Source organism: Macaca fascicularis, chromosome 15, assembly GCF_037993035.2.
Source record: "Macaca fascicularis isolate 582-1 chromosome 15, T2T-MFA8v1.1".
Lineage (NCBI taxonomy): Eukaryota > Metazoa > Chordata > Mammalia > Primates > Cercopithecidae > Macaca > Macaca fascicularis.
The window spans coordinates 105,432,790-105,460,713 of NC_088389.1; the positions used below are offsets into that span (position 1 = coordinate 105,432,790).

The window sequence follows — 27,924 nt, forward strand, 5'->3', positions numbered from 1 at the left end:
AAGAGTGAGAGAGAGGGAGAAAGGTGAGAGAGGGTGGGAAAAGAGAAAATAAATATTTTCTTATCACAGTCCATGTTTCTCAAGGCTGATATAAGAGTTGCTTGAAATTCTGTTGCATCCTTTGGAATCAGTCTGAAGTATTCCACTCCCACTGGCAGGCCCATTCTTCCAGAGAAGATGAGATGAAACAGGATGTCTTAGCCTGACACCAGTAAAAATTTGATTTATTTACCTCTCTTTGTTCTGATTCCATGCACTTCAAGCAACCTCTTGATTATAATCCAGCTTCCATGGCCTCCAGGGACACCGTATGATGGTCAGGCTGATAAAAGTGTTGTAACTTGCATAGGTTCTATTTCTCACTATAAATTGATACACTGCAGGTCACTAAATGCTTTCAAATGGTAAGTATTGTTGTGTTGACCAACAAATTGTCTAAGGAGCCAAAAAAAAGGAGGGGAGGGGCAGACATACAAATGGAGGCAGAAAAATTCACCAGCTGACAGTACCGGATTCAAAAGAACCCACCCATTCCCTCACGACACGCCAAGAGGGACTAGCTTTCCCGTGGACTCACGGGGTCCACAGATGGCCATTAACTGTGCAAGAAAGATTTTCCTGACATGACAGGAGCAGAGAAGACATCGGGAAACATTCTATAGACTTCATTTTGTTTTTTCTCTTCTGATAGCCTAAGTTAGGTCCTGATTTTCAAATCTATCTTTCAAACCATCATAGGGATTCATGCTCTAGTACTTTTAAGTGTGCTGGCTAGCATTGCATAGAATTCTACGTCATCAATTTGATCTAGCTTCAAATCCCAGCTCTCCTTTTGGTAGCTCATTTAGTCAAGTTACTTAATTCATAAGCAGTATTTTAAAATATTTATAATGGGAATAATAGTCCTGGCCCATTAAGTCATTATTCAGATTAAATGAAATTATGTACAGTGCACATTTAACACAATGCCTAAGACATAATGACTGCTCAATACGTATTACAACCATTATAATGATCATGGCTGAGCAATGATGAATCAGCATATTGTAAACTCCTTATTTGTCTTAGAGATCCTTAAAGGCAGAAATGGATCTTATCTAATACGTTTAATCTTAGTGTCAGTGCATAACATGTGGTAATGCTCAAAAAATATTTCTTAAGTAGGATATACAGTGAACAGTTGCACAAAACTAAGGACCTAATCACAGATCACCACCACACCTTTCTTTCCACCCCACCTTCTAAGATATCCCCAGAAGCCCTTTCATGGTAGGCAAACATCCCATCCCATGAAGCCCAGCCTATATTTGTTTTCATCTGCAAGATACATGTGATCTTCCAGAACACACCACGCCCTACTTTCTCAGTAAAATAATTCACCAATCCTGCCACCATCCATGACACTCTCTAACCTCACCCATAGTAGACACACACATCTGATGATCGTTTCTCCTCCTCCTCTTCATCGTTTTTACCAGCACCTCTGCTCCCCAAGTCCTCATCGACAAAATGTCCAGGCTGACTAGGGAGTTCTAAAACATGGCAACATACCAAGGGTTTCTTTTGGTTACCAAAGCATCCTGAAGTCCTGTGACCTGCTGGGGGGTGACCATTAGGATACAGAAGAAAAGATTTATTCAAAGCCAAAGTGCAGTCACGAGACATCACTGGTGCTTTCCCCAAATCCCTCCAACCAAAGGCAATTGTTATGTCCACATTGGGAGAGCCATTAGCAAAAGAGTCTCTACCATAATATTTGGAAGAACTTTGTGACTAATTTAGCAGATGGAATTTTTTTAAATGACAATGAAAAAATGCACTATAAGATGAAAATCCTAAAGAAAGTCAGTTGCTAAAAGCAGATGCCGGTAAGTTATAGACCAGAATTTTCTTATTCCTAAACAACCCAATACTGACGAAATTTAAATCACCATTAAAATTAATTTTTTGTTTGTTTGTTTTTTGAGATGGAGTCTCACTTTGTCCCCCAGGCGGAGTGCAGTGGTGTGATCTCAGCTCACTGCAACCTCCGCCTCCCGGGTTCAAACAATTCTCCTGCCTCAGCCTCCCAAGTAGCTGGGATTACTGGTGCCCACCACCACACCCAGCTAATTTTTGTATTTTTGGTAGAGACAGGGTTTCATCATTTTGGCCAGGATGGTCTCAGCCTCCTGACCTCCTGATCAGCCTGCCTCGGCCTCCCAAAGTGCTGGGATTACAGGCGTGTGCCACCGCGCCCAGCCAAATTTTTTTAAACCTTCAAGTTTTATACGTATCAAGATTCTGAACCTACTCTCTTTTCATGCCTCAAAATGCCACCAATGATGGTGCCAGCTTGGCGCTTTACTTTTTCTCCTAGAATGCTTTCTTTGGGCAAAGGACGGCAAAAGAAATTAGCTGAGTAAACCCAAATCCATCAAAAAGCAAAATAAATAAGACATACTGTGAAGTGGTGAGTTTTCTTATCTTGAACTATTTAATTACGTTTTAAAACAAAAAGGCAGCAATGAGCTCTTTCCCCTTGGAAAGGGAGAAATAGCAGAAATCACTTGGGTTCATGCTGAAATAGGTCCACCGAGCATCCTCTGTAAATATTAAATCACTACCACATAATATCAAAAATGAAAACCTCTTATTATTTATTGAACTGAATTCCATGCTCACAAGAAGCCTTTTAAATGAGATTCTCAGAGAACTTCATAAATGGTCTCTCATTATCACTCACCTTCATTTGAAAAAGTATCTTCATCTCCATTTCAGCATTAGGGGTTAACAGAAAGGTTAAATGAATTATATAAAGTTATATTAAATGCTTGAGAACAAGAGAACAAGGTTTATTATCCCTTGAGAACTAAAAGTCTTTCTTTGAAAAATTAAGCAACTTATCTAATTATTTTTAGGAGGATGTTTCACAAAAATACAGTACTTTATGTCTACATCATGGTCTATAAAGAAAAGTCACAAAATAATAACCATGCTAAATGAAAAATCAGTGTGGTTTCCAGAATCCTTTCTGTTCTGTGTACCCACCCATGTGGCTAGAGATTCAAAATGCTATTTAAGTCTCATTTTCCTTCAGAAGCTAACCTCTGTGGAATAAAATGCTGTTAAGGGGGAAAAATCCTTTCTGTCATTTGACTTTAACTTATGATAAATTAGCTTCAACTAGTTTCTTAGAAAATTGCCCAAGAAATGACTACAGAAAATTAAATACCAAGACTTCAAAGAGGCAAACACACAGCCTTCAAATTCCGACCTCAGAGAATAATCCTCCCTTTCTCATGCTTTAGAGAGATGTGAGTAAAGAAATCATACTAGGGTATGGTAATGAACCATCTTTCAAATGACTTTTCTATCAATCTTCTTTTCAAAAGGTAATAAAGTGATGATTATTTCTAGGCAGTTTCTGGAAAGTTATCATCTCATTTCAATAGTCACCAGTGAAGGACCGCACTCTGGTATGCTCACCAACGGTGATAAGGGCAAGAACTGGGTGAGAATTCAATAGACAAGGTGTAGGTTGTTAAAAGCTATTTCCTAGAAAATTAAAACAGAGAAAGATCAAAAGAATTGTGTTGGGTCTTAAGGAATTGGTAATTACTTCCTTCTAGATTAAAAGTGCAAATCTGGTTTATTACCTAGTGAATGAAATCCACTATTATTTGAAGATTTTTTTCTTTCAACAAATATTGTTGAAAGCATATTATGTGCCTTCCTTTGTGCTCGATGTTGGTGACTAATTGAGAAGGACAATGAGAGACAACAAGGGAATCTGTGTCATGATTTCTAGAACCAGAGCAATAGATCTCATCTAAAACTACAGTAACAAACAACAACAACTCAAAAAAATTCTTTGAAAGCATTGACTAAATGGTTGCTGGGAATTCTTAGTCACCCGGTATTTGTTTTGCAAAACTGCAGAAAATAATAACAGGGCAAAGAACACCCAAAATTATATCTGATTCCATTCCCCAGAGCTCTAAGAAGCTTTAAGATAGCACGGGGCAGGAGTCACTCCAGGACCATATGGCCTTGTGCAAAGAAAATCCTATGCACTGGGTGCCTTCAGGAGAGGTCTCTCTGGAACGTGGCTGCTTCTTTGGTTGCCAAAGTCAAATTCAGATCCCGTCTGTGATATGGCCTTTGTGCTGAGACAAGGATTATGCGGTCTGCTTTTCCTCAGTAGATCCTAAAACCAGCCCCAGCCATGGCTTCTTATTTGTCCTAATTCTCTTACCCAGTCCAAACCTACTGCCCACTGGCAGATAGGATATGAATCACATTTCTGAATTTGACATTTGGCCAGAAGTTAAATTTCTTTGCTTAGAAATCCAAATGTGGAACAAAACAAACAAACAAAAAGAAACATGAGACAGCTTTCTGAGGACAAAAACATGCCACGTGCACCACCACATCCTCATCACTAACGCAGTACAGAGAAGGCACTTAATATCTGTTGAATAAAATCGACTGACTGAATGAACACTCCACCCTTTTGTGGTCATGGAACACTCAAAGTCAAGACTGCTGCACTGGTATTTGCATTCATGTATTCCCACAGTGACTTTTGCTCAGCAATTCATCTTTTAAAAATGTTATTCTGTTGATTTTTCTTAAAACAAACAAAAGAAAAAGCACACCACAGAAATGTGAAATCCAAATGTATTTGCTTTCAAGTTCCATTCCAGGTAACACATATTTGACCAATGAACTGATGTCTTTACTTTGGCCATTGGGCAAGCAAACTCTGCCTTTTTTCATAGTTGAGTGCAGCACTGAGGTGAGTACCAATTGTTCCTTTACTGATTTGTAGAATGAGATAAAGTTGTTAAGCCCCCAAAAAAGTATTAACATTTTATCCTCATTGCCAATCAATAAATCACCCAAATTTCCCACCTTCCACCAACCAAAAACCCAAGTAAAAGGGGTATAAAGTAACCCTTGTGGAACTCAAACTTACAAGAATCAGAGGCAATCATTGGCATACTAAATTCTTGGTTTTCCACCCTCCTATTCAACATTTCCCCTGTACACCTAAGAATGTAGGAGTATAGATTTTTAAAGCAAGCTCAGTAGCAAGTCAGCTAATGTCAGGATTAAAGATAAAAATAAGTTGGAATTTTCCAAACCCAGGAGGTTTGCTGCCAGTGGACTGGGGCACCTTATAATAAGAAAGGGGATGCAATAGGATGCGGAGAGGACTCCCAGCCCCCAATCTCTCCTTATGTAAAAAGTTGGTACTTGTTCGAGGTAGGGCAACCAGGCCCAGCATACAAGAGGGATGACTGATCCCTCAAATACGCTACACAGTGTGGCTTCCAGGAGTCCTTCACCTTGGGCCTCATAAACCAATGACATGTTCTCAGCCGTATTTCAAAATATATATACATTCTTTACTCCAGGGGAATAGGGACTCTGCCCTGGAAGGAAGCAAACACCTGTGAAACATGTTTTCAGTCTGAAACCGTATCTTTCTTCATAGGACCTTACATAGAGTAATTTAACCTTCAATATTATATATACAACTTTGGAAAGAGGAGTGGTGTTTTACAGGCTGAGCTAGTCAACTCCTAACTAATTGTACCCCTGTGCTTAAAGGAAGGGAAACCCTTTTTTAGTAATTTCCAGTTCTTCATATACTTGTTCTCTTGTTTAAAAAAAAAAATAGGCCAGGTGCAGTGGCTCACGCCTGTAATCCCAGCACTTTGGGAAGCCAAGCAGGCAGATTACCTAAGGTCAGGAGTTTGAGACCAGCCTGGCTAACGTGGTGAAACCCCGCCTCTACTAGAAATACAAAATTAGCCAGGCATGGTGGTGCACACCTGTAGTCCCAGCTACTCGGGAGGCTGAGGCACAAGAATCACTTAAGCCTGGGAGGCAGAGGTTGAAGTGAGCCGAGATCGCACCATTGCACTCTAGCCTGGGCCAAAAGAGTAAAACTCCATCTCAAAAAAAAAAAAAAATATATATATATATATATATATATATATATATATATATATATATATAAAAACAATGTATACCCCATGTATACTGTATATATTATATATGGAAGGGTATTTGTTTTAAATTTCCCTTTCTTTTACAGAAACCTGAAATATCCAGGCATTATATGATTCACTGACAATATCTGAAACCCATCTAGATTTCGCCAGTATACTTGGTAGTCTGTGCAGGAATGTGCTCCAATCTGTGCAAATCCACCCTCATTCCACTGTTTTTCCTATCATTGCTATTCAAAGTCCTATGCCGTGGAAAAGACAGAGGAGGAAATCACATAACTTTTTATGAACATATATATAGATATAAATACAATCTGTGGGTGAGGTGACAAACAGTAGTAGGGGGTCCGGTCTGCATACATAGTAAGAAAATAAAATAAATGTATCTCCCCCTCACCCCATCCTTTAATGTGCAGGATTCTGCTCCAAGGTTCCAAGAGACCAGCTAAAGCAATGAGGTATACAAGAAAAATATTCCCAGCTGACTCATCCAAGCGTCTTCGTGTGGAACTTGAGGATGGAGCTGCAAAGTGCCCTGGACAGAGGTCAGTGTCTAGGAGAACCCATTGATCATATACCAATGAGGCCTTTGGACAGAAGGAGATGTGAGGCTCAGAAGGCGTGTTCCAAGGAGATGCTGATGTAATCAATGTCACATCAATCAATCTATGTTATCACAGAGTTCCTGGCAGGCAGGGCAAGCACTGGGATCTTCTTGCTCCTCCCTTTTTATAGTTGCATATCATCTTCTGGGGAATTTCTACCCCTCTCCCTTGCTGGAGGCTCCTCAGCTGATTCTATTTTTATCTCAAGTCCAAAGGTGGAATTTATCCTTTCAGGGGAATAGTCATTTCTTTTTAAATCTGCAAGGAGGACAAGTAAAAAGGTTATAGTGGATCCCCAAGAACCTACTGCTCATGAAGACAAATGGGACTTTAGACTGCCAAGTGTTCAGAGAGATCTCCTCTTCCTCAGACCATAGATATGTGGAACTCAAACCCTCGACCATGTCTAAATTAAGCCTCCTTTCCCACCCCAATATCCCCTCTCCCTTCCCTATGCTGTTTGGGCGCTGTTTATGGGGGCAGGGAAGAAAGACTTGGTTGCTTGCTTCAATACACAGTGCCCTATAAGGCATAATCTGGCCAGAGTTAAGTGAGACCAAATGGGAAATGGGGCATTTTACTGTTGAATGACAGGCAGAGGCAGAGAGGTCAGCCAAGAAGGCTGACTCCTCATCTCAGTGGTCAGCTTTCTGTGACAAAACCTGCACCTCAGGTTTGGTACAGCCAGTAAAAGTTCTATCCAGTTATCAGATCCTATGCTTCCTAAGCCCTCCTTCCATTTGAAAAGAAAAAAGTTAAAAGAAAATATTAAGAGGCATAACCTTTGTAAGATAGGTATGGAGGAAAATGGGGTTAAAATGTTTGTGACCTTTTTGTGCTATACTGATTGTATTTGCTAGCCTAGAACATGAATTTCTTATAGTATTTTTAATGCTAAATGAGGATTATGTGGACATAAAACTAATACATATTATATATTAATAATAAAACAATCAACATTTATTGAACATGTATGTTGATATGGTTTGGCTGTGTCCCCTCCCCAAATTTCGTCTTGACTTGTAACTCCCACAATTCCCACGTCATGGGGGGAATCCAGTGGGAGGTGACTGAATTATGGGGATGGATATTTCCTGCACTCTTTTCGTGATAGTGAATGAGTCTCACAAGATCTGATAGTTTTAAAAACGAGAGGTTCCCTACATAAGCTCTCTTTGCCTGCTGCCATCCATGTGAGAAGTGACTTGTTCCTCCTTGTCTTCTGCCATGATTGTGAGGCCTCCTAGCCATGTGAAACTGTAAGCTCATTAAACCTCTTTCTCTTATAAATTGCCCAGTCTCAGGTATTTTCTTTATCAACAGCATAAAAACAGACTAATACGTATACTACATAATTCAATCTTCACACAAACTTTATGAAACAGGTGCTCTTATGCCTGTTTTACAGAAGAGGAAACTGAAGCCCAAGGTCATATAGCTGGTAAAAAGCAGAACTGAAATGTGAGTTCAGTCTCTCTGACTACAGAGCCTATGCCCTTTATACTATCCTAAACTGCCTCTCATATAAAAAAAAAAAATGAAGGGAAATGTAATCAAACAAAAATGAAAAATTACCTCTAATCCTATTTTCCAGACAAAACTCTTTTTTTATTTAGATTACCGAATGTCTGAATAAACAAGGATATTTCTTATTTCCACTTAAATGTCGGTCAAAAACTAAGGTTTTGAAAGAAAAGATGAATTAGGACTAGAGATGGTGGAATTGCTGAATTACTCAAAACCTACCAGTCTATCACGCCTGTAATCCCAGCACTTTGGGAGGCCGAGGCAGGTGGATAACCTGATGTCAAGAGTTCGAGACAAGCCTGGCCAACATGGTGAAACCCCATCTCTACTAAAAATACAAAAATTAACTGGGCGTGGCGACAGGCACCTGTAATCCCAGCTACTCGGAAGGCTGAGGCAGGAGAATCACTTGAACCCGGGAGGCGGAGGTTGCAGTGAGCCAAGATTGCCCCACTATACTCCAGCCTGGGCGACAAGAGCAAAACTCTGTTTCAAACAAACAAACAAACAAACAAAACACCTACCAGTGTAATGCAAAAAAAATTATCTCAAGCTTAATCCTACAGGACTACTAACTGAGCTCAAGGATTGGAAGCAGTGAGTTCTGTCTCAAGTCTCCCTGTGTCCTGGCTCCTTAGATGTAGTCCTACATCTCCTTAGATGTAGAATGCAGGCTACCCTTCCAGGGTAAGAATGAATCAGACCTGGGAAAAGGACAGTACTGGAGGATGCTGAGTGAATGAGCCGGACTCCAGCCTGCCATCAAGGAATGACTCTGATCGTTGTCAGCTCCTGCCTTCCAGAGGGCCCTTACCTAGAGGTCCTGATGACTCTCAGTCCATTCCCAGCCCCTTCCTGAGCTCCTTTTGACCAGAGAAGCCAGTGGGCAGCTCGGTTGTGCACAATCTCTTTGCCACGTCAGGTATGTGATTTGTGAGAGTGAGTCCTGGCCAGTTGTGAGAGTTATGGCCCTCCCCTCTCTGACTGCTGCATTTTGATCTCCCCATTGCTGACTGACCACTATATTCCCAGTGGAACTGGAAGCCTGCTCCAGCTCTGTCTCTCTATGCCTTCACCACAGAAGCTCCCCCTACCTCTAACTCTAACAAGATTGGAAATCACCCTTGTGGCTGGGCGCGGTGGCTCATACCTGTAATCCCAGCACTTTGGGGGAGGCTGAGGTGAGCGAATCACGAGGTCAGGAGTTTGAGACCATCCTGGCCAACATGATGAAACCCCATCTCTACTAAAAATACAAAAAATTAGCTGGGCGTGGTGATGAGCGCCTGTAGTCCCAGCTACTCAGGAAGCTGAGGCAGGAGAATCGCTTGAACCCAGGAGGCGGAGGTTGCAGTGAGCCGAGACTGCGACACTGCACTCCAGCCTGGGCGACATAGTGAGACTCCGTCTGAAAAAAAAAAAATCACCTTTGTTTGTTGTAAATTTACACCTGTCCCATCCCAGGTTACGATGGATGGTGCTCTTTCACTGACTTCAAATTCAGGGTATGATCATTTATTATAAGGTAAGAAGAGCTAATCGCTTAAGATATATGAAATCCCACTGTAAGGACAAGTTTGGTGTGAGCAAAAGTAGTAGGCAAGCTGAGGTACACATGATGCTTCCCTTCTGGGACAAAAGAAAGGAATGCAACAGGGCTGGGACTGCCCATTTGGAGGGCACAGGCCTCCAGCTGCTTGCTTTTATAGTAGGAATTTTTAAGTATGTCATGTTATCAAATCAGATTTTTAAAAATACATGTTGCAATGTGTGTTTAAAGTAGCAGATTTTTACAGTAAAAAGCACTACTTTGATTGAAGGTGTCATTTCCCTCCATACCACACCCTCCCAAGTACCCAGTGGGTAAATTAGAATAGAATAGAAATAGAAAAGCTGTGGACAACACCCTGAGGCCATCGGCAGCTGGCAGGAGCCAAAGTGGGGGGTGGGGAGGGCAAAGACCTGCCTCGGTCAGATTTCATCCCATTTAAAGTCAGTGGAACTTTTCCTTTGGAGTGACTGTGACAACTATTGGGCCCCATGTTGTTTTATCACATTTTGGCAGAACCCAAAGTAAATCCCTGTCCTTTTAATCCCTTTAGAGACTTGAAAATTTTGCAGTCAGAAAGTCAGGCCCTGCGAATGACTGTGAATGAGATAAAAATGTGATTACAATTCTCTACTTTATCCCAGGTTACAAAGGATGTTGTTCTATGAGAGATTTACTTAGAGAAAAACAGAACTGTTAGTGGCATACCCGGGAGTTTGAGCTTCCGGCAGCAGGAGTTACAATTATGTTTTGCAATGAAGTTTCTAATTGCATCTTCCCCCAAATTGGCCGGTCCAAACACCATTCCTCTTGATCTAGAGGAAATATCAGAATATCAATTAGATCACAGCTAAGAAAAAGGAGCTCAACTAGGATTCTCTGAGATACCGAACAGTATCCCATAGTAACCCAGTAAACTTGAAGGAGCCAACAAAGAACAGAGCACTTTGGGGAAACAACAATGTTAGGTTTGCAAATTTAAAATTCAAATGCACTTAAATCTTTGTTCCCAACTCCAAGACCTACTGTGAAACGCATTTCAACGCTAATCTGATAGAAGAGTGAATTTTCTATGTACCACATTAAAACAAAATACAGTGAAATCCTTTTTAATGCATATGGGGTGAAAGAGTGGCATTCATTACCAAATGTTCTACTAGAATACCCCAAAGGTAAGATATAAAGTAAAATACATTTGCTTTTGGGACACGCCTTCTAAAACGATGCATAGACATTGCTTCCAACCCAAATACTTTTCTGAAAATAACCATCCTCAAAAACAAATACCCGACTAAACCCTAGATCCGTACTCATGGCTCTTTCAAAGCCACTTGCTCTCCGGCAAACTGCTCTAGCTGGGCTTTTTGTGGAAAGACAAGACTATGACACAATGTGTTGGTGGAAGTAAAGTACATATGCTCGATGTAGGTGACAGAGTTACAAATAGAATCAGTATATATAAGGCACCTTTTGAATACTCTATAATCATAACAAATCCCCAGCAGATTCTAAGATCAGTGTTCATCCGTTATCATATCAAAGGCGACCATCATTCTTTGGATGTTGACACAGCACACCACAGAGCAGAGCACACCAGAAACATTTCCCAAGAAACTTTATGAAAGCTAATATTTTATTTTAATGACATGCAGAGTGGAAACAGCACATTTTAAAATCTGAACTCAATTACCGCTCTTAAATACCACGTCTTAAGAAAAAAGAAAAGCAAACTATCACAAAAGGAAACAATAAACTTCGCTTCTAAGGAATGCGGTTTTTCAAAAGGGACGTGGTGTAAAAATGGACTTTTTTCCATCCAAGGATTGAAACATTTATCTCAATTTCCACTTCCTTTTGGCAGAATAACAGTAGCTGCTCTGAAGATGTGCCAAGCTCAGAATGAGGGCTGATGTCAATTTGATCTCAGATCGCCTCTTTGCTCCGAGGCGAGTAGGTGGAGGAAATCTCTCGGGAAGACCAAGTGAACAGACACCCAGGATTAACTTTCCTGGCCACTCAATCGCTCTTACAGAGCACAGCTCTGGTGGTATTTACCCGGCTGCATAAGCTGCCTCTTGTTAACTATTCCTCTCTCTCTGTCCATCTGGTAAGGTACCACTTCAATAAGGTGAAACTGAAGGTGGCCAAAAAGTCAAAGCACTCAGCATTTAGACCGGGATTCTACGATGCCAATAAAGTGAAACAGTGTTATTTTAGTTGTTTACATTGAAGAATGCCTTTTCATAGTCTCTCCAACATGACCCTGTTAGAATATTTCATTCATTTGCTTTCAATACCTGCCATTTCTTTCTCCCAGTAACACACAAAAATCCCCAACTTAGAGATGCAACGCTAAATCTCAGATAAAAGCTGTAAGTTACATGATTTCCCTCTATGAGCTCTGGGAAAGTTAAGACAAAAGAATCAAAATTACTACAAAATGCATATAGCAGGAGTTCGACCACTCCCAGTGCAGGGGAGAATGAAGGGGAGTCGTAGGGAAATTCATTTGCATCTACCCGCTACGGCACGCCTAGAGCCTTGCAGTCTTAGATAACCAGGTTTTAAAAAAAATACAAGTAGCTGTTTTCCAGATTTTTCACAACACAGGAAAAGCAGGTGGTAGCTTGGTTCCACATGCGAGGAAACGCTAATTAGTGCCATCTATACATAGATTTACTAAAGAACATCTCATCATCATTTCATACTTGTCAAATGCCCAAAACTATCAAAGCAGCAAGCTAAAAAACTGTAATCCCAAATGACCAATAACCAAGGCAGAAGGTTAGGGAAAGTTAAGAGACAATAAGCACTTGAAACGATATGAGAATTTCCACCACAAGAATATCTTCTCTTTTGGTAGAGGGTTGTCCTTTCATTGACCCCTTCTCCTCATAGGAAAGTTACCATCTTCACTGAGCCTAAGTTTTCTCATTTGTGAACTGGGATTGAAAATGCTTCCTTTCATTGTTGTTGCAAAAGTTAAAATAAATAACGTGTGAAAGCACTTGCTTAAATCAGTGCTTCCCCAACTTTAATTCACACCGGATCACCTGAGGATCTTGTGGAAGTTCAGATTTTGATTCAGTATGTCTGGGCAGGGTCCTGAGATACTGCATGTCTAACCCTCTTCCCGATGATGCTGACCTTGTTGGTCCATGTCCCGTGCTTCGTGTAGCAAGTGCTTCAGACACGTAAGGCATTCGAAATGTGAGCCCCATGGAACTAATCGGACATAATTCCTCATGAGCATGAGAAAATAGTAGTTCTTGTTATCTTGACCATGAAGGCCAACTGCATCCAAAATTGGGTCACCCCACAAAACCAGGCAGGCCACAACGAAGCCGTCCTATCAGTTTCCAGAGTTACTATCCTTAAGTCATAAAAAAATAAAGTTGCCAGAAGACAGAGTTTCTCAACCCTGGTTGCCCGTGGAATCACATGAGGAACTTAAAAAAAATACAGACATCAGAGCCCTATCTTCAGAGCTTCTAATTTGATGCCAATCCTTGGCAATTTTTTTTAAGTTCCCCAGGTGACTTTAATAGAAATTGAGGCCCACTGGCCTATAGCATGCAATTAAATACCTACCTGTCAAGGGGGATAATATAATCTTAGAATTCTAAATGATAGAATATTCAGGTCATATTAAGTGACATATGCCAAGGTCAAAATTTAATAAATGATAGATGGGATATACATAAACTTCGTTCATTATATATGCAAAAAATTTCCACTGCAAAATTATAAAGTACTTTTAGTATAAGATTCCTACTACTAACCCTTAGGCATACAGGGCTACTGAAGAAATAATATTCTTAGCTAAAACACTTTAGCAGAGCTTAAGTGAAAAATAATAAAGTCTTTATGTACCTAAGCGTGGTAACATGGATGCCACAGTCAAATAAATATCATAGGAATTAGATGTGTATGTTCAATACGGATCACCTTTATTTTCTCCAGTTCACCTAGTCCAATTAAATATCTAATACACTTTTAGATGGGCCTCTTTGCATAGAAGCCTACATATTTAGATTAAATCACTCAGTAAAATAACAGAGCACTAAAGCAGTGAATATTTATGAGTTCTTGGGGAGGGAAAGTAAAAATTTCAGATTTTATTGATTGCCCACTTATGTAGTTATATACATATAACTACTACCCAGGGGCCAAGTGTACACAATTATGACAACTAAGAAGTAAAAATGTATGCTGGCAGTTCTCAAGAGTGGTCTCTGGACCAGCAGCATCATAATTCCCTGGGAACTTGTAAGAAATGCAGATTATTTGGCCCTACCCCAAACCTACTGAAGCAGAAACTCTGGGAGTGGGGCCCAGCAATCTGTGTTTTCACAGGCTCTCCTGGTGACTGTGATGTAAACTCTTATTTGAGAACCATTGTTGCCTGCCATATTGATCAGTGTTTAACCCTCACCATGACTTCTTTCTACCCCACCTTTAATACAAGAATACAACCTGAGATCCTTTACTGCCAAGTCTTCCCAAAAGCCTGCTTCTGGGATAAAATGCCATGGGAATTCAAGGGACAGGTTGAGTCATCTCTCTATAGAATTTAAAATTCAGATCTTAATTAAGTCAGATTATCTGATGGTTCATATTTAAACTCCATTGTTTTGTCCTCTCGTAAGATTTGCTGTTACTAAATAGCACACTTTATGCCCTCAGCTTTCATTTTATAAGCATATGATGGAAGATGCTGCCCATGATAAGATGCAATGACTCCATTGTGAAGACAACAAAGGAAACTGTGCTTCGGCTATGACATTGTTCTCACATCAAACCCGCAGAAGCTAAACTTACACATTGGAAACCCAGTCGAATTTGCATTAGTCCTTATAATTTCCATTTATGTGTACAAATCTAACTGCAGATTTAATATCATTTTACATATTTCTGTATTTTCTTTTTACCCCCATTTCCTAACCTATGCTTTTTTATAATCATATTGTTTTTGGTCTATATACATAAGCTACCTAAAAACCTTTCTAGAATCTAGGCAGGGAACATATATGTTTGTAAATTATTTTTAAAACCATTTACTATGTGTTAAATGCAATTTTCTAAATGATAACACATAACTTACTGTTTGACTTCAGGTTTTATAACAGATGGATCTGTCAAATTTTCTCCAACACCTCAAAAGAAGAAACAAAATTCATTTAGCAAATGGAGATTTCATTTTCTTAGAAATTCAAGAAAATAATAATTAAATTCTAATTTCTTAATTTAAAACTCACAGTCACTCTGTAGTAAATCAAACATCATGAGCCCATACTTCACCACTAAGCAATACTGGCATGTAAGAAATTTGGCTGGGCACGGTGGCTCACACCTGTAATCCCAGCTCTTTGGGAGGTGGAGGCAGGCAGATGACCTGAGATTAAGAGTTCAAGACCAGCCTGGCCAACATGGTGAAACCCCATCTCTACTAAAAGTACAAAAATTAGCCAGGTTTGGTGGCGCTTGCCTGTAATCTCAGCTACTTGGGAGGCTGAGGCAGAAGAATCATTTGAACCAGAGAGGCAGAGGTTGCAGTGAGTTGAGATCACACCACTGCACTCAAGCCTGGGCAGCAGAGCTTAACTCCACCTCAAAGAAAAAAAAAAAAAGCATGTAAAAAAAATCTGTACTTGTACCCCCTAAACATATAACGATATATAAAAACTAAATATAAAAAAATTAAATATTTTAATTCTCAAAAAAATCATGTAAATTAAATGCACTATAAAAATTGTTCAGAAATGTTTGAAAATTTTAGTTAATGCGCTGTTTCCCACAAACCCTCTGTTATAATAAACTTCTAGGCCGTAAATGATTGTTTTAGTGGTGTGTTCACAGTTACTGATAGTGGCATCTGTCATTCATTTACCACTTGCATATATCAGATATTCTAATTTTATTTTCTCTAATTCTCAGCAATTATAAAAGAAAAGTGTTATCCTCATAGCCTCATTTTACATTTTATCCTCATTTACATCAATGAGTACACCGATGTCCAAACCAATTATGTCATCTGTCAGAGGTTGCACAGTCCATACATGGTCATAACAGGATTAACACTGAGCCAAAGCTTGTGTTCCTAACACTGGTCTATGGTCTCCTTGGATGGATTCCATCAGTGCTCAGCAAGGTGCATGGTGCTGCGTGGTTTTGCAGGTACAACCTCTGCTCCATCAAAGAGACACACACTTACACTTTTTTTTTTTTTTTTTGAGATGGAGTTTCGCTCTTGTTGCCCAGGCTGGAGTGCAGTGGCACGATCTCGGCTCACCACAACCTCCGCCTCTGGGGTTCAAGCAATTCTCCTGCCTCAGCCTCCTGAGTAGCTGGACTACAGGCATGTGCCACTATGCCCAGCTAATTTTGTATTTTTAGTAGAGACAGGGCTTCTCCATGTTGGTCAAACTGGTCTTGATCTCCCGACCTTAGATGATCTGCCCACCTTGACCTTCCAAAGTGCTGGGATTACAAGCCTGAGCCACCACGCCTGGTCACATACTTATACTTTTATTCTACTCATAAACAGTAGAATAGAAACCGCTAAATTATTGATCTCGGTGATGATTACAACTGTGTATTCAGTTGTGAAAATTCTTTGAGATGTATGCTTATGCTATGTGAATTTTCTAAATGTATGTAAGTCTTCAATAAAATTTACCTTTGAAAAAAAGATGACACTAAAGCCTAAAAAGGTAACATAGGTGCAATGTAAAGTTAAAATTTATCAAAACAGGAATCAGCACCTAAAGTGAATATCTTATAAAATACTAGTGGTGAGGAGGCTGATTTCCACTGGTGGAAATGTTCCAAGCCAGCCAGTAAGATTTGGGCACAATCCAGTGATTTCTGAGATCATTCTCTAATCAGCCCTGCTTCTCTTTGCTTGAAAGCAACTAATCTTGTGGGAAGATTATTTTAACATTATATAAAATTTGTAAATTTTAGTGTATTTCTACTTGTTGAGAAAACTCATGTTTTCTAGCCAGTATGTTTTAAAAAGATTTTTGCTATTGTCTGTATGTTTTACAATATACTAAACCTTTCATAAGAAAATGTAATCCTTATAGACTTTTACCGTATGAAACTGACTTCCTTAGAAAAATAACCTAGAGCTTGAAATTGGGTGACCTGGATAGCTCCCTTAATCTCTCTGAACCTCAGTTTTGTCATCTGAAATTGTGAATAATAATGGGCCTTATCTTACAGGGTTACTGAGAGGATTAAATGAACTACTGGACACAAACTGTTTAGCAAAGTGTCTGCCCCTAGGAAGCTGAAAAAATGTTCACTGTTACTCGTATTATTTTTCTCCTATCAAGAACTTCTTGTGAAGTGAAATTTTATTTCCTTACCACTAGTAAAATCACGTTTCTGATTGATTATCTCATTTCCCTAAAGTACTATGTTCCCAGAGGAACAGAACTCCTTATAAGAATGAGGGTAAAGAGTATCCACAAACCTTTATACCCCTAAACCCAATCTGACAGTCCAAAGATTAATATATACATAGTTTGGGGCACACAAATGGCAGAAGGACCTTTCAATGTGTGAAAATAGAGAATAGACCAATAGAGAATAGGCCAGGCACGGTGGCTCACACCTGTAATCCCAGCACTTGGGGAGGCAGAGGCAGGCAGATCTCTTGAGCCCAGGAGTTTGAGACTGGCCTGGCCAACATAGTGAAACCCCATCACTACACATACAAAAATTGGCCAGGTGTGGCAGCACACGCCTGTGGTCCCAGCTACTCGCGAAGCTGAGGTGGAGTATTGTTTGAGCCCAGGAAGGCTGAGGCTGCAGTGAGCCATGATTGTCCGACTGCACTCCAGCCAGCCTTGGCTACGCAGGGAGACCTTGTCCCCCCGCAAAAAAAAAAAAAAAAAAAAAAAGAAAAAAGAAAGAAAGAAAGAAAAGAGAAAAGAAAAGAAGGTAAGGGAAAAGAAGGGAAGAGAAGAGAAAAAAGAAAAGAGAAGGAAAAAGAAAAGAAATGAAAAGAAAAGAAAAAAGAGCAGCCCCAAATACCCAAATACTGACTTCAAGAGAGTAAATGCTCATGTCAGGTAATATGCGGCATGCCTTTATGAGGAACTCAGAGATTGACATTCTGATCCCAACCACCTTTGAGTACATCAATGAACTTGTACATTGGTGGAAAGGAGCTACCTTTTTTGTAGTAGCAGAATTTATGATGATGACGACGTTGATGCCAATGCTGCCGTTCTGGAAACTGCTTTGTTGAATAGAAAATTAATAACTCTAAAACAATATTAATATCTCCAAATTAATGTTGAAAAATACAGTGAGCTAAAAAATGCTATAAACCACTGGAATTTGAAATATAATTGTTTTCCATTTCTGTTGCTGGGAACTAAATGTTGGCTTTTAATGATGATGATTCAGGCCCTCACATGTAGGATTTTTTAAGTGGAGAGAGACCAAAAAACTTCAGCATAATTACAAGTGATTGGAAATTGGTCAAGTCTCTCCTTAGAGTACAGTTTCTGGCCTGGTGTGGCAGCTTCTGGGGTTAGTTATTGGTACTCCCTTGGAAGAAAGCAAAGAGGAGAAGAAAAGAAACTGAAAGAATAAACTCCTCAAGTGTTTTACACTCCTTCTCTCTGAAAGCGGTAGGGAACCACAGCACACCGAGCAGGGCCTTCTTCTATAGAAGCAGAGGCTGCAGTCTCTCGGCAGCACCAACAGGACCACACAGCTAAGGGCAGACTGCCTGCAACTGCAGATTAACCTCCATATTAAAGAGTCACACAGAGACTAATGCTAACAGCAACAATTACTAACATTTACTGAAGGCTGTGTATCAGGAACTTGTCTCAATTCTTGCCCTTAACAACTCTGTGGCTTAAGTGCCTAATATTATTTTCCCCATTTACAAATGAGGGAAGTGGGACTCAAAGTGGTTGCTCCGTGTTATGCAGCTAATTCACAGTGGAGCCAGAAGTCAGACTCTGGCATTGCAACTCCAGAGCTCCTCCTCCTAACTGCTGCTGGTGAGCCTCTGTCTCCACTTACACCACCCAGACAAGGTGCATCATCTCTCCAAAGACTAGAAATACAAATAAATTAAAGACAATATAAAACTGAACCAAAAACCATTAAGAGATTTTAAAAATTACATTCTATTTTCCCTTTTCAACCTGGTTTGGATTAAATATAATAATGCACATAAGCCTTTAGCCAAGTGCCTGGCACAAACATAGTAAATATTAGCTAGTAGTAGTAGTGTAACTGTTCATAATTACTATTATAGGATTCACATTCTTCCATAAATCCAGGTCTAACCAATTGACCAAAACTCTCCGATAAGTATCTCAAATTTCATCACACTCATTCTATGATGTCCACTCCTCCCTTCTTTGAAGGTCAATGTTTTGACATCGTTTATTTGGAGTGGCCTATTTCTGCAATTCACATAATTGCCCAGTAAAAGAATAAAGTTAATTCTCTTTTTCCCTCAAGACTGTCAACACAGCATTTGTTCTGTTTAATGTTACTTCGGATTACTAAGAGACATAAAAATCCCCAAACATAAACATCATTAAACAAAAACCTATTCAAGTGGAATACAAAACACACTGAAGAGTCATCATTAATTCCTTAAAGTTTTTCTTTGGTTGTTTTGTTTTGTGTTTCTGTTTTTCTTTTTTAAACAACTCCACCCAAAACTCAAAGCACAGTCAAACACAGATGAAAACAATCAACCTCTCTCCAATTTGAGCTACAAAAATAGATGCCTTGGGCATCAATGCTCTGGGTTTATATGGATCAAGTACTTGCTGGTTTAAAAGCTGAATCAACTTGGTCATTTTAACTCTGTTTATATTGCTTCCTAAAATATTGGGTTTGAATTGAATTAGAAATATAATTCAACTCTGTGAGCAGCATCAATCTGAAAGGACAGAAGCACTTATACGTCATTTAAAAAATGCACTTGTATGTAGTTTAAAAATTTGTGTCCCATCCTTGAGCATGTGACACAAGTTTCAATCAAAGTGACTTTGCAGTCTTAGCAGACGTGGCTCACGATGCCCCAGGACTGTCTGCTTATCTCTACACTCTCCAACCTCCAAGAACCCAGAACCAGAGAGCTGGGAAAGTCAGACAGGACAAGAAAAAGGCCCAAGTTGTTCAAAGAAACCATAAGATGGTTATACCCTCTACATATGAAACTCTTGAAAGAAATAAAAGAGCAGTGAAAAGAAAAGAACAGGGATGTCTTAAGAATAGCTTAAGTCTGCATCCTGGCTCCCCCTTAAGTAGCTGTGCAACTCTGGGCAAGTCATTAAGGTTTCTGGGCCTAAATTCCCATAATATTTACCTCAAGGTGCTGCTTCTAGGATTAAATGAGGTAACTTCTAGGAAACTTCCTGGACTAAATCTCTTATTTAAAACCAAAGCCCCAGTCAGTGAGCCTAAGGACTAAACTTTGACCTCAATACATATTTTGTTCTGTCCCTGCTAGGAAAGCCTGCTGGAGATACTCTGTTTTGTAACGCAGGATTATAAGTCACATGTGAGGTGTTGATAGTCAGGAGATGTGCTGATCAAAGGCTTCCATTAAATAAGAGTGTGCTGCGTTGCCTCTCTCAGTCTGTGTATTTTCATGAACAGTTATAACAAGGGACACAGCAAAGAGAGCAAGCTAAATTATAAATTGCTAAAGCAATAAGCTCAAAATCATGAAAAACACTCAGAATTTAAAAGTTCCTATGCGTATAAATGCATGCCTAAATATTAACATAAGACTAAGGTGAAGTCATAAAACTGAAAAATTTGTTACAAAAATCATTTCTCATTTTGCTCAAAAATTTAGATGTCTTTACATTTTAAACAGATAATCATCTGCCTACATTTTTTCCTCTACCTAAGTGGGAAATAACATAGCAGATTCCATGATTATCACTTTACAATGTCTCGAAATAAATGTGCCCACCTCCCTTCAAAGCTAAACAGAGCAACTCCATATATTACCCATCCTGGCTCTTGCAACATCTCTTTACACTTTGCCTCATGCTTGTTGTATCAAATCCTACATCATCAATCACCTTGCAAATCTAAAACCAGCAGCTCTCCCCGAGTGTACTCATAGGTCCAGTGAGAGAAAGCCAACATCAGCTCCTCCAGGGTGCTTGTGGGGGTGATTTCATCACCGTTGTTGTTGTTGTACTTCCGGAACTCCCCTGTCATATATTTCTCAATGGTCAACCACTGGTTGGCTGAATGGCAGTAGATTAAGAAAACTTCCAGGAACCTGTTAGGGAAAAAGAGGCCATTGATCCCCACAATACAGCAAAAGTGGGACTTACCTTACTGAGCAGTCATCAGCAGGAAAGATTACCTAACCCTGGTATGATGCAGCCTCAATGCACATGCCCTTGCCCTTTCTATGGAAGGGATAGGATGCAAATATTGTTAATTTTTTTTTCCATGCTTACCCATCTCCCTTCACTTTGAGGAAACTTTCCAACTCTTTCATGAGTACCAGACCCAACTTTTCTTGCTGTGCTCTATAAAGTTCCTTGTAAATGAAAGAATGAAGCTTTACTCTAAGTCCAGCACCAAATTATGATCTGTGTCTCAATAAATGAATCCAAGCGTATAAAGACACTCAAGTGAAAGTAACAAGAGTTTATTCTTACAAAATTCCTACTTTTATAAGATATTGGGGGAAGAACCATGCTTACAATAAGAATAATTTTTCTGCCATAATGCCCCTGGACATTAATAATAACACCCAAGATCTGTCTGTTTCCCATAACTGAAATCTTAGTTATAGCCTCTGAATCTCTTTTCCACTCATGTTTATGTCCATTGATCAACACCAAGGTATCTCTGGGGTCTCTAATTCTCCTTTTGTCAGTCTCCGAAATTATGGAAGAAAGAATCCAAAAATAAGATCACGGGGAATTTCCCCATGGATAAGATTTCTCATGAGTAATGGGCTGAGAAGAGATAGACAGAAATTCCTACATAAAATAAAGGGCCAAGATGCCAAGATTTTCTTACCTTGGTGTGTAGGGAATGGTTTGTGGTTTCACTTGGTTGAAGGTATAGATCAATTTTTGAGCAGCTCTTTGTTGTTGAATTTCCTACAAAATAGGGAGCACTGATAAAAATACTGGTTTACTGTGGTACAGCTATGATCATGAAATTAGGACAGGCTACCCAAATGTGATTTTTAGCCTTATTCAACTCCCACCACTGCCTGTCCCAAAAGCAAAAGTCCTACAAAACAATACCACCTCTAAAAAATAATAGGCTCCCCTTTGGGTGGAAGATAACGGCCTCAGATAAGGATGTAACCAGATCTCTTTTCTTTGACCTGTCCCTCTGGGCTATGGGTCTCTGAGTTTCAGACTTACCCTGAGGCAAAGATGAAGCACAGTACTCTCCTGGAAGATTTTATGCCACGTCCGCACAACCTCAGGAAGAAAGGACTTGACAATGAAAACCTGTCCCGGCTTGAGAATGTCATCCTCAGACCAAGTGCTGACGACTCTCATAGCTTTACGGAGGCCCCCATCCATCTCTTCTCGGGACAACACCTGTATCATCGCAGCTCTCCCACGCTGAGACCAAGAGGACACGCTTTTATCAAGGTTTAAAGGGGAACTCTCCTCCAACCTGTAAACCGTTATTTCTTCTCCTGCTGCAAAGAGAAGTGAGGGCAAGGAATTCAGTAAGATTGCCATGTCTGTGACATGGATAGTATCCTAAATATCAATGCAGAATCAGTTCAGTTACCCAAACAACCAGAGGAAGATGGGACTAGCAGGGAACAGAACAGAATAAGGACATGGATCTGGCCATGTTTCCACGTTATTTATTGTCTAGTAGATGTGGGGAAGGGGAGAAGGGACAAGTATCAGAGGATACAAAAGAATTAAGCTGTTCATACTGCAGACTATAACTGGACAAAAGCAAAGTAGTAAGGATATGCTTCTTCTGTTAAAGATAAATCCTTCTAAAGAGACGGTTTAACCTGATGGTGTTGCTCATTATCATCCCCCTAAGGAGCCTAATTAGACATTCTTTTCTAATTGTTCTTCTCATGACCCATTAACACAGGTTGCATATCCCTTATCCAAAATGCTTAGGACCAGAAGTGTTTCAAATTTCAGGTTTTTTCAGATTTTTGGAATATGTGTGTATACATAATGACATATCTTGGGGATGGGACCCAAGCCCAAACACAAAATTCATTTGTTTCATATACACTTTATACATATAGCCTCATAGTAATGGTATACAGTATTTTTAATAATCTTGTGCACGAAACAAAGTTTCGAAAGTGTCTTGACTCTGACCTGTCACAGGAGGTCAGGTGTGGGAGTTTTCCACTTGTGGCATGACATTAGCACTCAAAAAGTTTCAGACTTTGGAGCATTTTAGATTTCAGATGCATTTCAGCTTGAATTTAATACAAGCTCAACTTGTATTAAAAATATTCTGCATATCTGCTTATGTGTACTCTATGTAGATCTGTGCTTTATATCATTAAAAAAAAACCTTATTTTTTTCTAGGGGTGGTAATACTCCATTGAAAATGCATGGTTTAACTCAGCTGGAGTCAAATAGTACCAACGTCATATCTCAGAGCCTCTCCTTCCTTCCTTTGTGCCTTTGGACAAGTTACTTAAAACCTCAATTTCCCCATCAGAAAAATGGGAATGAAAATACTATTTTCATCGGGCTGTTGTAAAGGTTAAGTAGGCTAACATGGCCAAAGTGAATTACAACCTCAGATACAAACTCAATCCCACTTAAAGGATTTTAGACACAAAATACTACTTAACTGCTACATAGCTTCCACTTTTAGGCTGTTGAAGAGGGAAAAATTCCTATTGAACCTAAATGCTACCAAGTCAGTGTTTAATGTTTCTTAACAGAGCCACATACTCTATACACAACTTCTGTCCAGTTTCAGCTGGTGTTTCACTTCCCCCTTACACCTTTGCTTCATTTTTTTTTTTTTTTATGAACACGGTACTGGTTTACCAAGGAATCCAATCCCTCACTCTTGCATCTAATTCCTCACCAATAAACACATCTAGGTAATGCTCAGTAACAACTTTTCAAACCTTCAAATATTTATTCTTGGTGCCCAGATAAATGCCACTGAAGATCTCTTTGAAATTCTAAATCCTTAGAGGCTTTAGAGCAGAGCTATTGATTTGCAAAGCCAGCCATGGGGCCAAATGGAAGGGGAAGGCATCTGCATTAACAGTCAGAAGCCAGGCCGGGTGTGGTGGCTCAAGCCTGTAATCCCAGCACTTTAGGAGGCTGGGCCAGGTGGATCACCTGAGGTTAGGAGTTTGAGACCAGCCTGACTAACATGGTGAAACCCCGTCCCTACTAAAAATACAAAAAGTAGCCGGGCATGGTGGTGCATGCCTGTAATCCCAGCTGCATGGGAGGCTGAGGCAGGAGAATCACTTGAACCCAGGAGGCAGAGGTTGCAGTGAGCTGAGATCCCGCCATTGCACTCCAGCCTGGGCAACGAGAGCGAAACTCCATCTCAAAAAAAATACAAAAATAAAAATAAAAAAATAAATACAAACAATCAGAAGTCAACCTGGTCTGTGCCCATGTGAACAGTGTGAGAAGAATCAAGCTCAAGGACACTTTGGGGACCCTTGCTATATTGTCAACTTGCTCATGCCTTATCCTGCCAGACAGAGAAATTTTGGTAGGCTTCGCCAGTGTGAGCTTGTTTTTCTTTACTACTCCAGACTTTTAAAATGACATTTGCAGTCTGAGGTAAGAGCAATTAGTGTACACAAAACAAAATAAACAAAAAAAATACACAAAACATTTCTCTTCAGATGCCTGTTGGCTTTCACCATATTGACATTTATCGCTTTCTCCTGTGCTTATTATAAATGGTTGGTTTGTTCTTTTCTTCCCTACTTACTTCCAGTCTTGAGTAAGTGAATGCCAGGTGCAATATTATTGCTTTCTTCCCAACTGCTGCTCATTATAGGTCTTATTCCCATAGTATTAGATTTTGTCCCTGAATGCTGGCCATGACAGTTAACAAGAGTTTCCATTTTAGGAAATGAATCTCACTAAACTACAACCATCGACAAAATGAAATGTTCAACTAAAATAATTGCAATGTAGACCTTTGATTCACTCAGATTTTATGCCTCTGTCCTGGCATAACCTCAAGAAGGTAGAAATGCTACTCACCAAACAGTTGGATTGGTGTAAATGGTATGGTCTGAGAAAGCCTCATTAAATTATTCCTTTCAATGGCTGCAAACAAAAACAGATTTTCTATTTTAAGTATGCATCAGTGGGCTGAATTTACAGAAAGCCTCTCCACATCAATATATTCATATAATGCTATTTAATTTCAAAGACCTCTTATTTCTGCCATTATCAAAAATATAATCTACAATACAGTCTAAAAAATAAACCATGCCTTAAACAGGAAAGAAATCCCAATTTTAGAGGCATTTAATGTGAGATTATGTCACATGGTCTGAGGTAGGACTGTCACCTCCACTCTCCTGAATAACAAATCACATACTAATCCATACATACGTGGAACTTTCTTTTAAATGGCATTTTAATCTGTGAACTTTGGTTTTCCTTTCCAAAGCAAATCCAAAGCACAGTGGACTGTGGGGACACCTATTGTTCACTTTGCACAGTTCATCTTCTTTTTCCAGAGAGAGCTGAAGTCCGATTTTAATTAGAAGCGAGTGATCTGCATTTTCCTGTTAAGAGCTATAGCCTAACAGATCAGAGTCAACATGAGTTACAGTATTCCTCACTAGAGACTTTCTTAAGTTGACGGCTGGAGTCAAAATAATAGATTACTGCCGAGCTGAAAGACTCAGTTGTAAGAGCCCGGATTGAGGAGTCTGGAATCCACTGCAAGTCTATTCACCACAAAGGAGAATTCAGGATAAGGCAATCTATTACTAGACCCTGAACAAACAACCTCATATAATTATAATAATTATCGCACCAATAAGTTCTTACTCATGTATTGAGCTTTAGATTTGTAAAAGGCTTACCCATGTATTATCTCGTCCAACGCTGAGAGCAATGACTCCCAAGAAACCACCCAATGGCACCAGTCCAGTTGGTTTTTATATTGCTTTGCATTTCAAAGTGTTTTCCTCTTAATTCTCAACTAGCCCTTTGGCAGACTGTTCCTCAGGAAGGGCAAGTACAATTATTCCCACTTTGAAAGAAAGACAACTGAAGCACTGTGAAGGGATGTTGCTTAAGAGAGTCAAGACCCTTGACATCTTTGTTTAATAACATCTTTGTTGAACTCACTCCGTGGGGTTGGCATTCATTCAGTGATCATACTCACTGAGGCCCCATTGAGGGTACAAAACCCTCCCTCAAGGAACTACTTTCAGGTCTGCCTTTTCCCCAGTCCAAAACATTGAGATCTCTGGTTTGGGGCTGGCTTTGAGCTTGCAAAGAATTTTTAGATCTCAAGGTCATCTTTCGACTTCGCAATCTGGGACTTGAGAATGCAAACATTTTGCAAAAATCCAAATTCTCTTAAATTCTGAAAACTTGTTTTCCCAAGTCAATGGCAAAGTTAGACATTGCAATGTTCTTCCCCTCAAAGCAAACAATAACTTTTCAAGTTGGGAGCCATGTCAGTAACACGGAATTTGTCAATGTTTCTGTTTACAAATGCAGAAGCACAGACATTTAGCTCAGCTGACATGTCTATGTGCACATGCATCCTACCTGAATAATGATGGTGAGGCTCTTGAGGGCTTTTTAAGGAGGCTGAGATCTCTGAAATTAGAGAGAAGATTGGCATTTTAATTACGTGGCTGGAGATAAATACATGCTTATGAATATACTGCCTTCAAAGTTATTATTGAACAGTTAATCAGAATGGCTTCTCAGTATTCGAAAAAGCTTGCCTAATATCTTTTAACCACATTATTGCGTGTGGTATCCTGACAGCTTCCAATCATCAATGTAATATCTCCAAACATATTTATATAGGGAATTGAAGAAAGACAGGTAATATTAGCCTCAAAGATGTATTTCCTCTGAACCAATTACACCTCTGGGTTGCAGAAGGCACTCAGCTGCCCATCATACTTCACGACATCCCAGAAGCATGATTCTCCGAGCTCCCTACCAAGATGCAGTACCCGTAGAAAGACAGTATTAATACCAAGTTATTAACAGACTACTTCACTGACCTAAAATAACAACAAAATGCTGAAAACACATTAAGAGCTATATAGTGGAAACAAAGAAGAGGGTGGATAATATAGCACCAAGAGATTGGTTACACAAGGACTATGTGTTGGGAACACCTCTTCCAAGTTTAACTCATTCTCTTCTGTCTGCTTCAGTCCTAAATTACAAGGCTCTAGAGAAATCCCTTGCAACAGTTTTGCTATTTCATAAAATCAAAATTAAAGTGGAGAACTTTGGTCTCATGATGGCAACTGCTTTATACCTAGTAGAGTAAGCAGCATAATGAGCCCAATTTTGCACATCTCTCTGGGTTTTTGTTGCTGGATAAGGAAAGGAACGAAAATCACTTCCTTTGGGGAGTGTTGGCAAAAAGTAAGATCAGCAGAAAAGACGGCTCCTTTCTGAAGTCATCAATAAAAACAAAAAGTATTCCACTCCCATTATGGATCATATTAGGCGTGAGAGACATGGGTAAGATGTGGTTCCCACCCTACAGAAAAGCAAATGTATTAGGACAGAGAGACAGGTAACTATAATCACAATACAGTTAAAGTAATATACGTAATCAAGGTATATACAGAGGTTTATGGAACACATTAATTCCACCTGGAAGGTAGGGCCTTCATAAACAGTGTGAAATGCTTAAAGTGTATGGGCATCTGAGTCTGATAAAACTGAGTTTCAGTCTTGGCTTCACTACTTAAGGAGTTGTGAGACCATATTCATATTTACTCATTATACATTTATTGAGTACCTACTATGTGCCAGGCACTGGTCTATGCTCAAGAGGAAGAGCGGTAATTAAAACAGATAAAGTCTCTAGTTACATTCCAGTAAAAGGAAATAGAAAATAAATATATAGTACATATAGTATAGTATTTTTTTTTGTGTGTGTGTGTGTGTGTGTGTGTGTGTGTGTGTATGCATCAACTTAAGAGTTAGAAAGCATGGGGAATAGGAAAGTTCCTGTTTTATATAGGATGGTTAGGCAAAGCCTCTCTCATAA

At 39.6% G+C, this 27,924-nt stretch overlaps 1 protein-coding gene across 18 annotated transcripts in view; it reads right to left on the reverse strand.

Moving 5' to 3' along the window:
- Nucleotides 1–4,648: 4,648 nt before the first annotated feature.
- The window catches only part of TRPM6 (transient receptor potential cation channel subfamily M member 6), a 183,377-nt gene continuing 160,101 nt past the window's right edge, over nt 4,649–27,924 (reverse strand). For 14 of the 18 annotated variants that reach the window (XM_074017663.1, XM_074017666.1, XM_074017664.1 and 11 more), the window contains 8 exons: nt 26,448–26,498; nt 24,915–24,980; nt 22,085–22,371; nt 21,729–21,811; nt 20,768–20,973; nt 14,788–14,839; nt 10,392–10,498; nt 6,271–6,865 (listed from right to left, as the gene is read on the reverse strand). In XM_074017663.1, coding sequence (XP_073873764.1) covers nt 6,732–6,865; nt 10,392–10,498; nt 14,788–14,839; nt 20,768–20,973; nt 21,729–21,811; nt 22,085–22,371; nt 24,915–24,980; nt 26,448–26,498 — 986 coding nt within the window. In that variant the 3' untranslated portion in view covers nt 6,271–6,731. Of the gene's footprint in view, nt 6,866–10,391; nt 10,499–14,787; nt 14,840–15,128; nt 15,294–20,767; nt 20,974–21,728; nt 21,812–22,084; nt 22,372–24,914; nt 24,981–26,447; nt 26,499–27,924 lie in introns of those variants that run through there. The other 4 variants (XM_045373104.3, XM_005581940.5, XM_005581941.5 and 1 more) reach the window with 2 other exon arrangements.